The 13,782-nt window shown below is 38.5% G+C and overlaps 1 protein-coding gene and 1 non-coding gene across 3 annotated transcripts in view; one reads left to right on the forward strand and one right to left on the reverse strand.

The window, feature by feature from the left end:
• Positions 1 to 1,194: 1,194 nt before the first annotated feature.
• ZC3H6 (zinc finger CCCH-type containing 6) overlaps positions 1,195 to 13,782 on the reverse strand; it is a 61,062-nt gene continuing 48,474 nt past the window's right edge. For both annotated transcript variants that reach the window (XM_066377733.1, XM_066377732.1), the window contains exons 8-12: positions 11,709 to 11,816; positions 10,491 to 10,744; positions 9,444 to 9,955; positions 8,898 to 9,131; positions 1,195 to 6,025 (exon numbers count right to left, since the gene is read on the reverse strand). In XM_066377733.1, the coding sequence (XP_066233830.1) occupies positions 4,560 to 6,025; positions 8,898 to 9,131; positions 9,444 to 9,955; positions 10,491 to 10,744; positions 11,709 to 11,816 (2,574 nt within the window). In that variant the 3' untranslated portion in view covers positions 1,195 to 4,559. The remainder of the gene's footprint in view (positions 6,026 to 8,897; positions 9,132 to 9,443; positions 9,956 to 10,490; positions 10,745 to 11,708; positions 11,817 to 13,782) is intronic.
• Positions 13,570 to 13,705, forward strand: LOC136401551 (small nucleolar RNA SNORA5). Its single transcript, XR_010750578.1, has one exon. It is a non-coding gene; the product is annotated as a small nucleolar RNA SNORA5 (small nucleolar RNA).

Here is a 13,782-nt window from a genome sequence, read left to right on the forward strand (position 1 = left end):
GGGAGCAGTGGGTTTAGGGCAAAGAGTGAAGGTATTTTAAAACTTTGGCAAGTTAAGTATACAAACAACTATTTCTTGATTGTCAGTTTTATAAGGAAATAGCATTCTACCTCTTGAAAAGATATTCTCCTATCTTATTTGACTTCCCTCTCAAACATCTAGAGACAAACTCCTGTAATACAGAGGGACTAAAACCTCTTACCTGTAATAATGGCTAGGTTATTATTTCTCTATTTAAAAAGCATATACAATGTACAGCCTATCACTGACAACTAACCCTCAGCTATTGCTTGTAATGGAGGCTTGGGAAACAGCATGACTAATCTTTTTAAAAAGTTGGGTCTTTATTTATTTAATTCCTTTATAATAAACGATGTATCAGAGCCCTGACAAAATACTGGCTGATACACTCAGTCATCAAGTCCAATGGAGACTGTAGCCAAGAAATCAAGAGAAGGCTGAGACTAGGAAGGGCAGCAATGGAAGAAAGGAAAGCTCAGCAAGAGCAAAGATGTGTCATTAGAGACCAAGGCTGAGACCATCCACTCCCTTGTATTCCCAATCATTATGTACAGATACCAAAGCTGGACAGGGAAGAAGGATGATAGAAAACAATTGATTCATCTGAACCACAGTGTTGGAGAACTGCTTCACAGATATCCGACCACCAGAAAGACGAACAAGTGGGTCATAGAGCAAATCAAGCCTGAAACATCGCTGGAGGCAAAAATGAGAAAATTGAAACTGTCCTACTTCAGGCACATTGTGAGAAGGCAGGGTTCTTTGGAAAAGACAATAATTCTGGGGAAAACATAAAGCAGCAGGAAAAGAAGAAGACCAAATATGAGATGGATTGGCTCCATAAAAAAAGCCACAGGTGTGAGTCTACAGGAGCTGAGTGGGGCTACTGAGGACGCAACACTATGGACATCACTTGTTCATGATGTCACCAGGAGTTGGAGACAACTCAATACTCACAGAGTAGTGAGCCCAGAAGTATGGGGCCCGATAATTCACAGAGCTGACTTTTTTCTAATATGCTAATTAGCTGTATATTAACAAAATAAATTCTAAATAAAACAACAGGTTCAAGGATGAACAAAAGTATGATATAAAATACTATTCCAAGCACTCACAATCATATTTGAAGAAACTGAGTTCCATTGTGCCCACAATGATTTTGCCAGCTGTAGCAAGTGATTTTTCTGTTCCCAAGGAATTAGGGGTGTTTAGGGACCAGACATGAGACCCATGACTTGAAAGGGTAAATTCCTGTTCATGGTGTTAGAAGAAAAAAAATGTCTTAGTTCTTGGAAACCCACTAGATTAGGCATATCTTCATAATTTTGGTTGATATTTTGAGGAGAAACAAAAGGGAAAATTAGGAAATATATTTAAAATAAAAACATTAAGATTCTGGTTATGCAATCCCTTCTGGTTACAGAAGGGATTCCTTCGTACCTCTATAGGAATAAATTATTGATATGATCAAACCTCCACCATTAAGTAGTCAAGTTATCTTGTAGGTCTGGAGGACTCTTAAGAGTTGTGAATTACTGTAGAAACATTTAACTCCTAAGTAAAGCTGCCACAGCCTTACCTTCACATTGTTCAGTAGACAGAGAAGAAGGGAGAAGGCAGGTGCCCTGTGTCTCCTGGAAGAGGTATAAGTTATGAACTGCACTTTCTAATGCAATCACAGAATGGCTTTGCCATGTCTGCACGAATAGTTGACAGCACCTGTGAAACCTAAGCCTGGGTGGATGCTGGGAAGCCATGAGGAAGCAGTTAACAAAGCCCCCACTGTGTGCCCAGAACTAGGCTTGCTGCTGCAGTGAAACAGAAAAGTAAGGAGACACATATGGGTCCTGCCTTCAAAAGCGAAAGACACAGTTTAAAATGTGCTTTTTCTTTAAAAATTAGAGTCTAAATATTATGATGATGTTAACTTAATGTCCTTTCTTAGGCCCATATCCTTACCAAAAAAGGCAGTAATTTGGGCTTTGTTACTCTAATGGGAGGGGAGTGATTATGTGTATGAAAGTTACAAAACAGTTTTATATTTACAAATACTTTAAAATAATTCATTCATTCCTTAAATCTAATCTGTGAGCAGTCAAAATTATCCCCATTTCATTGAAAAGGAACTAGATATGAGATAAAATGCCTATAAATCATATCAGAACAAAAATATGAATTCATGGACTTTAAACTTCCAGCCCTCATAAGTTCTCCTATCCTCCCTCTTTCCCTTCTAATTAAATCAGCAAAGTGGCTAATATGAATGCTCACAGAGGATTTATTTACTAACCAATCATTCTCCCAGTCTTAAAATAAGTAGAACTAAGGAAACAACTACCATTTGAAGTCCTATGAAAGTCAAAAGACAAACAGAAACCTAACCCAACATCATTTCAAATGTAGGCTGCTTTGGTTGCAGCCTAACTCTGGGGTTTTGCATGTACGGCTGGTCACAGAGTGGTCCTACAGAAACAGAGTTTGCAATCACTCTAACATTTGGTTCACTGTCAAGGTTCAGAATGAGGTCCTAACTGGGAAAGCTCCAGAGACAGGAGTTTGGAGCAAAAACTAAAAAAGACGTGAGAAAACATTTGTTCTATCTAAATTATGATCATCTAGGTATTGGAAATCTACATCCTCACATATCCTCCTCTATTCCACATCAAAGTGAACAGGGATAAAACTTCTGTCACAAACCAGTATGAATGGTTATGTCACATCTCAACCAATAAATCTATACAGACTCTTTTAAAACATAAGTTACTTTTGTAATGTATAAATGTTTGGCTTCTAAGAACAGGGACATAGCATACTTTTTGGTGTAGTATAGTGTAAATCAAATTACATGGATTCTAAAAACACCAATTCACCTTAAAGAGGAAATTATTCATTGGGGAAAATAATTCTTATTAAATTCTGGTGAGAAAACAGGAAAAAAAGGATATGAAAATAATCCAGGTTGACAGAATATAACAGAATATCCCCTAAGCTAATGTTATCACAATTAAAAAAGCATCACAAATTGAAATCATTAAACATAAATAAGACATTTTCATATAAAATACATTGTTAAATTTGAAAGTAAGTCCAAATTTTCTTATTAAAATAGCTTTAAGGACCCTAGCTGATGTAATAGGGACTCAAGGATACTGAGTGAATGAACACTATAATTTGCATTAATGAATTATAATATATATTTAGGTTCCCACAGAAATATCTACCATCACTTCTCAGGGGTAGCTGTTTTCACCCAAAGACTGATTTCTTATACTTTCATTATCTTTTATGATGAAATGCTCTTTTTCAAGTTACTTCCTGGAACTGTTACCAGCAAACTGTCATAATCCTACAGTTCAAGACATGAACATTAGTGTAATACTTGTTTTCCATTATAAATAATAAATGTATAAAACAAATAAGGCTGCCTCATTTTATACTGCAATAAATACACAAGAACAAATATAAATTATTTTTCATAATGCAATTTCTAATCAATTTAGGATATTTCCAAACTATGAGGACATGGAATATTTCCTCAGTTACAGAACACTAGTCATGTGAGATCTGAAAAATCCTTTATTGGTAGCCACACAGCTGACCACAGCATCTCTGTGTTTTCTTGCTATTGAAAAAAAAAAAAGGAACCTGGACATTATCAATGCAATAACTACTACAGACTCTCACTAGATCTTTTAGAATTTTGTAAAAATTGCCAAGGTCATGATGAACACAAGTACTGTGGCTACATCATTTTAAAAAGTAATATAAATTATGCTGCTAAAGACAAAAACCATTGAAACACATAAACATTACAATGTGACAAAGTAACTGATAATTATTTAATATGAAAAATTAAATTTAAAAAGTTATATTAGAGAACTTGGGAATTTTTCACTTTAGCAAAACAATCTATTTATATATCTCTAACTTCTATGATACAGTAAAATACTTTTAAAAGATATGACATTCAAATGCTTCATTTACACAATATTGCCCACACTAACAAGTGATACCCTTAAACATAAACTGCCTTACTAATTGTGATTAAAAAATGTTTTACTTCATTTTACATTTTTGTTTGCAGTCAGCATTACATATTAATCAGTTATGTGTTGACAAATAGAGAGAATCCTAGTCAAAATACTGTTTCCCAAAAGTAATGTACATCATATTGCTTGAAACGAACAACCATATAAAAGTGTAATCATTTATCCAAACATTGATTATGAAAGACAACTGGCATATATTCAGGCAGAGTGTTGAATTCATGATGGTTTATTTACAATAAAAGTATTTTTACTGAAGCTAACATGATATATATGTTTCTATGTCAATTGCTACAGTCTCTTAAATTTATAAAAAATATTATATAAAATACCACAGGCTTTAGAGGATATAACTTCATGTGGTTCTGACACTAGCAGCTGAAAAGTGTTTATAATTTAAAAATAAATAAACTATAGAGGTAAACCAGGTACAAAACAGCAGAGTACTGCAATGGTCACAAGACTGAAAAGAACTGCTTAATTATACAGCGGCTAGCAAAATGGTGAAGCAGTTGGATCAAAAGTTTTAAAAACATCTTTCAGAGATTTGTCATCTGTTTCTCCACTGGGGTCATCATCTGGGGTGGGGCTCAGCTGTCCCAGCTGCCTTGACTGTCGTGGATCACTGTACTGGGGTCTAATTAAGCCCGTTAACGCCTGAACAGGAAGGCTGTGCACTGCAGGGCCCTGCGCTGCACAGGAGCTCCTGAGAACATCTGCCTGTGGGTCGGCTGGCCCGTCAACAGTGACTTCCACATCTGGAGTGGTTTTCTGTGGCAGGATTGCTTCTCCAGGGGAAGGCTCATTTTTGTCACTACTTTTTAAACCACCACCTTTTTTCTGGTTCTCTGACTTATCTGTTGCTAGCTCTGGTGTAGATGATGAACCATGCTCTCTAGGGTCATACAAACTGATACCACTGAGGACTGAACTGGGAGTCCCCAGTGAAACACTGGCTGAAGATGAGAGTTTCGGGGCATATGGAGGCAAAGCCCCAGGCCCAGAGTTGCTGGTTACTGCTACCGAGGGCTGCGGTGCTCCAGGGCTTGACCTGGCTAAGTGAGGGGGTCCCTTTGATGCACGTGACTCCTTTGTACCTGCTTGCTGAGGCGCTGTACTGTGCAGTCTGTGAAGTCTAGGATCACTTTTTTTTTGCAGCCTGGGGTCCCCTAATTTACTTGCTGAACTGTGCAAGTCCCCAAATTGTTCCAGATTGCCTTCTCTGTTTGTTGTGTTAATTTTCACTTTGGCTGCTAATTTTGAATCGATGGGCACTGTGCTTTGATGGAGATCACTCTTCTCATTCCACAACCTGCTGAGCCTCTGGTCAGCTATGAGGGGCGGCAGAGGTAAGCTGATTGAAGATACAGGGTCGGGTTTCGGTAAAGGGACTGGAAGTAAGTCTTCCGGAGCCCACACAATGTGTTTTGCAAAGTTGGGCTTGGTGAGTATAATATCCATTTTAATATGACTGAACTGTCTCAACTGCGACCTCGGGTCCTGGAGCACTGCCCCAGGGGGCGAGTCCAGAGGGATTAAGGAAGCCTTCTCTCTCAATTCTCTTTCCGTGTCCTCCTCCTCCTCTTCTCCTCTCTTGTGTCTGACATTAGCACTGGCATGTGCATGTAAATCACACTTGGCTGCACCAGCAGAGCCCATGTGCCCACTTCCATGCCCCCTTAGTTTCCTGGGGTCCCACACAAGTCTGAGACCCTGCGCAGTTGCCTCACAAGATTTTCTAATGTCTTGCCTTGGGATGATCCGAAGTCGAGGGTCAACAACCTGGGTTCCTTTACTCTTTTCTTTAGCAAGTCTTGGATCAGTAGTAGTGCCCAGTTCCAAGGAACATTGTTGCTGATTCCTTAAAGTTTCAGTCTGTTTCTGTAATGTTTTCAGTATTGACTTGACACTGCTCCCTTCTTCCTCTTCACTACTGGAATACCAGTTAACAGTATCATCTAAATACAGACAAAAAATTATAAAAAATGAAACATTCAGATTTGGCCTTAATTAAGATAAAAAAAGCACATGTTATTTCTAAAATAAGTGTAGTCTAACTTCAAGACAATGTATCATAGAAATGCAGGGTTTCAACACTGGAACAAGATAGGATGTAGTATGACAATGATCAAATCAGTTACTCTAACTCGTCCAGGAGACAGAGCTGTGACATTAGAACATGCTCTATGTCCTTCCAGCCAGAGAAAGTCAGGGCCTTTCATTCCAATTGGCCAGAGGGAACTCAGAGTGTATGTGGTATAGCAGAGTTTGGAGAGAAGGGAAAATACCCTGGGAAAGGAATACAGTGGTCCCTCGTCTACTGCGGGGGTTAGGTTTTGCGATAGGCGAAAATCCATGAAGTAGTGACTTTATATTTATTTTATTATTTATATATATTTTAAGGCTTTATAAACCCTCCCCACACTCTTATAAACCTTTCCCACACTATTATTAACCTTTACCACACTTATTTTGCTTATTTTACCACAAAAATAATTAAAATAATAAATATTATATAAAAATATGTAATATATCACAAAATCCCGCAATATAGCAAAAAATCCACGATACAAAATTAGATACATACTAACAGTTTGTATCTCTTTAATTCAATCAATCCTTAAGCTCTAAATTTATCAAGACAGCAAGAGATAGATATAAATTATATATTTGGAAAGAAAAAACCCATTAATAATAACAATTAAGAAAGCAATGGGAACTGAGGGGTGAGGTGGAGACATTTAACTTATATTTTACTAGATTTTAGATGTTTGACCCATATGTTACTATATTAGTTATTCAAGCATTAAATTAAAAATAACAAACAAAATGAACACCCGAAAGTTTATATACTTGACTTTTATGAGACCATTCTGGGCCTAACTCCTAAAGTCTGTTTATCCCTCAGGTGTCAGACACAACATTAAGAAGCTCAACTCCCGGCCCTGGCCGGTTGGCTCAGCGGTAGAGCATCGGCCTAGCGTGTGGAGGACCTGGGTTCGATTCCCGGCCAGGGCACACAGGAGAAGCGCCCATTTGCTTCTCCACACCTCCGCCGCGCTTTCCTCTCTGTCTCTCTCTTCCCCTCCCGCAGCCAAGGCTCCATTGGAGCAAAGATGGCCCGGGTGCTGGGGATGGCTCTGTGGCCTCTGCCTCAGGCACTAGAGTGGCTCTGGTCGCAACATGGCAACGCCCAGGATGGGCAGAGCATCGCCCCCTGGTGGGCAGAGCGTCGCCCCATGGTGGGCGTGCTGGGTGGATCCCGGTCGGGCGCATGCGGGAGTCTGTCTGACTGTCTCTCCCTATTTCCAGCTTCAGAAAAATGAAAAAAAAAAAAAAAAGAAGCTCAACTCCCAGAGGCCCACTGTCTAGTTAAATAGAAGGTATGATAGGGTGACTTCCTTCCTCTCCATTAAAATACACACAGGCTGACTCTGAGTTGGTCACACACACACACACACTCTCTCTAGAATATCCCAGATCAATAAACCATTATAATAAATATTCTCATTTTACCCCCTTGTACTGCTTTACTAATGTGATTCTATTACATGGAACACTAGTGTTATACAAGCAGTGCCCATAAAACAAGCTTTGGTATTTAGGGTAGAGATGTAGTTGAATAGAGAACACACAATGGTAAAGATTTTACTGATATCTCAGGATCTGGGAAAATGACTTCTAAACACTATCTCTCTTTCTTTCTTCAAGCTGACCTCTAGGAAGCCTAGAGTGGGGCTTGCAATTCACTTTAAGTATTTCTGTAAAGTAACTTCACTCCTCATAGAATTTGTTACCTGACCCAAATAGGTAACAATTTCATATCAATATATTTTATAGACAGTCAAATCCCTTTTGGAATGAGAATGAATATAGAACAGAAGGAAAGTGGAACAGCAAAGGCCAACAGAAAGCAGATATTAGATAGGAAATTATAGTTAACAGCGTTTTATCAAAGGAAAGATAAGATTTACAAAAGCATTAACATTTATAAAAATAAACACACAAGAAACCCCCAAGCTGGCCAAGACTTCTCCTGTATACAAAAAACAAAAACAACCCTCATAAAACATCACCAATTATATAATATTATAGTATAAAATTTTATATCACATAGAAAAGTCTTGATTTTATTTTTACGAAAACATAAAGCTCTGTAAGATTTTATAGAAAGCTTACCATTAAATAGTTGTTTCTTAAAAATAAGTTTTGGCATTTAAAGGAATAAACATAAATTGTATAGGAAATTAAGTTATCAGGAAGCCCTTATTTCCCTGTGATGTTAAATAAGTGAAGAGTTAATGCTACCTTATTTGAAAAGATAACAAATAATGTTTATATAATAGCTTATAGCCACCTAGTAGTATACAGTTTTACATAGTTAGTCATAAGTTTTATGTTTAAGAATGGCCAAATATCAATTTTGTAATTCATAAGAACAGTATATAGTCTATGCCCATAAAAATTTCTCTAGTAACTGAATCATTTTAAACTTGGTCTGGAAGTTAAAATTCCTGAACTGGAAGGTGTCCCATTCCTTTTCTATTTCTTTTCTTCCAAAGCAGAAAGTCTTAATAGCAAATATGTTCATTTAGGCCTCACATTTAATTTCAGATCTAATCATTGATTCAAGTCAAACCCTCTGAATTAATTGCTAATACACCCATGGCACCAGAAACCTGACAATCCCCAAGAGAGGAGCTACAAAGTAAACTGGAAATAGGACAGACAGTTCAGAGGAATTCATTTTTCAAACTTGAACCTATTCAAGATTGTTTCAGGAACTGAGTGATCCAAATAGGTGAGATGCTAGTGAAACACCTGACGTACCTTCTTCCTTGCTGGGTGCCCTGTGAGGATGGGTGCTGCTTGGTTCTTCATCTTCATGGTATTTCTGAGTAAGTCTGACAAAAAGAGCTCTCTGCACCGCAGGGAGGAGTCCTGGTGCGGGCAGGGGGTCTTGGCCCTTCACATTGCTGTTGCCATCACCCCCACTCCCACAGTTAGGTGAGTCCTGAACAATGGGAGGCTGATGCTGAGCAAAGTCACTAGGCCACATCCCATCTACACACATAGAAAGAGACAGACATTGATTCAGCCCAAAACTCCACTACAGAGTGCCACTGAGTTATAAGACATTGACACTCTAATAGTAATCACATTTGATTAGTAAATTATGTGGTTGTAAATATTTTAAAAAGTTATCTAAAGTTCTATTGTTAAAAATGTTTGGTTAAATTTAAAACATATTATAAGGTCTCAATTTCATTACATTTTATTTAGCTTTATTTAAAACATACTTTCTTATGCTTCAATAAAAAATAAGACTTTAAATATTTAAAATTAGAAATGAGTTATTCTGAAAGGTATACTTACCACTAGAGTTATTGGATGGCTGAAAATTAGGTACAGCATGCTGTGAATAGTAATTATCATAAAACTCAGCTGGGTTTTGTAGGGACTCATAACTGGTGCTGAGCTGCATTTCTCCAGAACCTTGCAGGTGTGATGATCCTGGAGAACAATGATTCTCTCTGGATCCTTTCATCATGTGTTCTGGAAATCCTGGGCAATGGTAGGTACCACTCATACCTTGTGCTGACAAAGGTGCATCTGGTTGAACAAGTACTCCAGCTTGGCTGTGAGAACCTACAACTCCATGTGGACCAGGTGGCAAAGGTGGGCTCTGTGGCACTGGTACACCAGGAGGTCCTGCACATGGATGATGTCCAGGGGAGCCTGGGTGCATCACAGGACTACTATGTCCCTGAGACATATTAGGTCCAGAACCTGGACTGGACCCAGAACTATAGATATGCTGAGGATGCGGGCTGCCTTCCTGAAATTGTGGTCCTGGTGGTGAGGTACTGCTATAAAATGCTGGTGGCCTATAGACAGAAAGAATAATATTTACTAGTTCAAAGAAAAGAGGCGAACAAGAATGCACATTTCTAAATGGATATTAGTTACATGGAATACTCTTGTTTCTAAGAAGCCATTTATTCCATATTATCTATTAACTAAAAGCACCAACATGTGCACTTGCCTTCATTTTAGCCCAGTTTTCTTAATTGCTGTTTATTAATGGCTGTTCTAAAAATTACCCATAATTGATATTTTGAAAAATACAGAAAGTACAAGGATAAATAAGAACCACCCCAATCCCACCACCCAGAGATAAATGTTTTGACAGGTTCTCTTCTAGTCCTCATTACTGTGGGGAGAAGGTTTCGAAGCTGAGTAAGGGTTCTGTGAAAAAGCCAATGGGAGGCAGTAGAGGGCAGGGACATGAGGAGGAGGTGCACACCAGACAACTGCCATCTCTGCCTGAGCTTACTTGCATGACTAACACAGATACAAGTTAGTCTCTTAATAAGAATTTCTAAGGGGAAAATGCTGCCATTTTTGAAAATTTTAACTTACTTCTTCCCAATCTTATGTGCTAAATCCACAGTAGGTTTTACAACTATTTCAAAAAGAGATGGAATTTTCTTGAAGTCATCAGAAAGATCTGTCTGAAAATCATCTTCAGGATCAGAAAAGGGAAAGTGCTCTGGTGGGGTTGGCAGGAGCCCCACCCCAGGAGGTGGTTTGGGAAGAGGGGTTATGCCACGCTTCCTAAGTTCTTCTAACTCTCTTTCATCCTCATTTGTGGATTCCTCTTCAGCATTCAACACCTATAATAATTGGCAAAGATTATCACATTAAAACAAACTTTCTTCCTCACATTTAAAACTGTGAAGACTTTAGTAGATTAGTTCTATTAATAGAAAAATATTAAGTTGCAATGGGTCATAGCTAACTCATTAAAAAATTTTTTAAAACTATTGATTGATTTTAAAGGAACAGGAAGGGAAGGGGTGGGGGGAGAGAGAGAGAGAGATATCAAGTTGTTGTTCAACTTATTTATGAATTCATTGATTTATTCTTGTTATGTGCCCTGACCGGGGATCAAATATGCAAGCCTGGCTTATTGGAACCATGCTCTAATTAGAACATTGAGCTACCAGGCCAGGGCCAGCTAACTCATTTTTGATAAAGAGAATGAGGTTCAAACAGGTAAAGGATATTTCTCGAAGTATATTAGCTTTTTTTTTTTTAATACAGGGACAAAGATAGAGTCAGAGAGAGGGATAGATAGGGACAGACAGACAGGAACAGAGAGAGATGAGAAGCATCAATCATCAGTTTTTTGTTTTGACACCTTAGTTGTTCATTGATTGCTTTCTCATATGTGCTTTGACCGCGGGTCTTCAGCAGATCGAGTAACCCCTTGCTCGAGCCAGCGACCTTGGGTCCAAGCTGGTGAGCATTTTGCTCAAGCCAGATGAGCCCACGCTCAAGCTGGCGACCTCAGGGTCTCGAACCTGGGTCCTCTGCATCCCAGTCCAATGCTCTATCCACTGCGCCACCACCTGGTCAGGCTCAAACTATATTAGCTTTTTAGTGACAGAACAAGGATAAGAATAAAAGAGTCCTAATTCCTAGTCTAATACTTCTGTTTTTATAACACACTGAATTAATGAAACATGAAATAACAAATCCTTGACTTCTCAACAGTTTTTTTATAAAATATGATTCAAGTCAAATGAATTTGTAAAGAGACCTTACAAATAACCAAGATACAAAAATATTACTCACTTTGTCCAAAAGTTTCTTCGTTTCTTTAGTCAAATCATCATGTGAAAATTTACACTTGTCTCCTTGGTAACATTTTGCTCCACTATGATAGAACTTGCATGGAAATTCATGTAAATAAAAATGTTAAGGAATAGACCAAATAAAATCAAACTCTAATATTTTAAACCAAAAAATGTAACTGCTGAATCAATAAGACTCTCTAATTATATATTAAATTTTCTATAATCACATCAGATAATTTATTCTGATATTAAATGTTAGTTATGCAGCAAAACATTAAAAAAATTTAAATCTCTTACTCTATTAAAACTATAAAACAATTTTGTTTTTTGGTGACAGAGAGAGAGAGAGGGACAGATAGGGACAGAGAGACAGGAAGGAGAAGAGAAGCATCAATTCTTCGTTGTGGCTCCTTAGTCTCCCTTAGTTGTTCATTGATTGCTTTCTCATATGTGCCTTGATGGGGGGGGGGGCTCCAGCAGAGCGAGTGACCCCTTGCTCAAGCCAGTGACCTTGGACTTCAAGTGACCTTTAGGCTCAAGCCAGCGACCATGGGGTCATGTCTATGATCCCACACTCAAGCCAGCAACCACACACTCAAGCTGGTGGGTCTTCCACATCCCAGTGCAATGCTCTATTCACTGTGCTACCGCCTGGTCAGGCTACAAAACATTTTTTTTCTTTTTTTTTAAATTATTTATTATTATTTTTTTTTTGCATTTTTCCAAAGCGGGAAACGGGAAGGCAGTCAGACAGACTCCCGCATGCGCCCGACCGGGATCCACCCGGCACACCCACCGGGGGCGATGCTCTGCCCCTCTGGGGTGTCGCTCTGTTGCATCCAGAGCCATCCTAGCACCTGAGGCAGAGGCCACAGAGCCATCCTCAATGCCTGGGCCAACTTTGCTCCAATGGAGCCTTGGCTGTGGGAGGGGAAGAGAGACAGAGAGGAAGGAGAGGGGGAGGGGTGGAGAAGCAGATGGGCGCCTCTCCTGTGTGCCCTGGCCAGGAATCAAACCTGGGACTCCTTCACGCCAGGCTGATGCTCTACTACTGAGCCAACCGGCCAGGGCAAAACATTTTTTTAAGAAAAATATTTAACAGTTATGTTTAATGGTTATGTAAGCCCTGTTACTTTCCACAAAAAATAAAATTTTAGATCAACAATTTTTTGTAGCAAGAACTTATATCTCTGAAGAATAGGGGCTTGATATGTCATGTTAAAGTCAAACAACCCAACAACGAGAGCTACAGGCTAGTGTGACCTAAAAGCTAGTCTCATTTAAGGTTTGGAGACAAATTTTTAAAAAAATATGTTAAACCTACAAGTATGGTGAAAAATACACCATTTTTAGATGGTGTATGTTCAGAGAGAATTCCTGGATGGTTTCAGGAAAATTATTACTGCAGTCATCACACTGAAAAGGTCAAAAGAGGAAAATTACACAGCTATCCTAGCAAGTACAAATGGCAACTGGTAAAATTCAAAATCCTCTTTTGATTTAAAAAACTCATAGTTAAATAAGAATATACTTAACTTGATTTAAAAAAAACTGTTAAAATTATAGCCACAAACTAAAGCAAAAGGACATCATTAAAATGTGTACTATGTCTGCTACAATATTTACTATTTAACATTATTCTGAACATGTAGCCAATACAATTAAAAAAGGAGGTAAAATTATTATTCACAGATGGCACGACTGTGGGAAAAAATGTAAAGATAAACTGAAAGCTTTCAGAAACAGTTTAATAAGGTATCTGGTTTCTACAGAAATATGTCAAATCTGAAGAAATTGTTCTTATTTCTTGAAAAAGACAAATTTACTATAACATTTTCGTCAAGAAAGGAGGATTGTTCTGCAGCCAAGTCAAATTCAGCCCCTGCTCCCCCCATAGCAGGGGCTGGCCCAGATGGCTGCTACAGCAAGCTCCACCACTCATGGGCTCTGGGTTCCTGCCCTGGGACCCGGGGATAAGTTTAGCTGTGGACATGGGAAAAGAAAAAAAAATAGAAAGGAGGATTGTTTGCCCTACTAAATATTAAATATACTTTTAAAGAGGGGAATGGTCA

Source organism: Saccopteryx leptura, chromosome 3 (genome assembly GCF_036850995.1).
Source record: "Saccopteryx leptura isolate mSacLep1 chromosome 3, mSacLep1_pri_phased_curated, whole genome shotgun sequence".
NCBI classification, from domain to species: domain Eukaryota; kingdom Metazoa; phylum Chordata; class Mammalia; order Chiroptera; family Emballonuridae; genus Saccopteryx; species Saccopteryx leptura.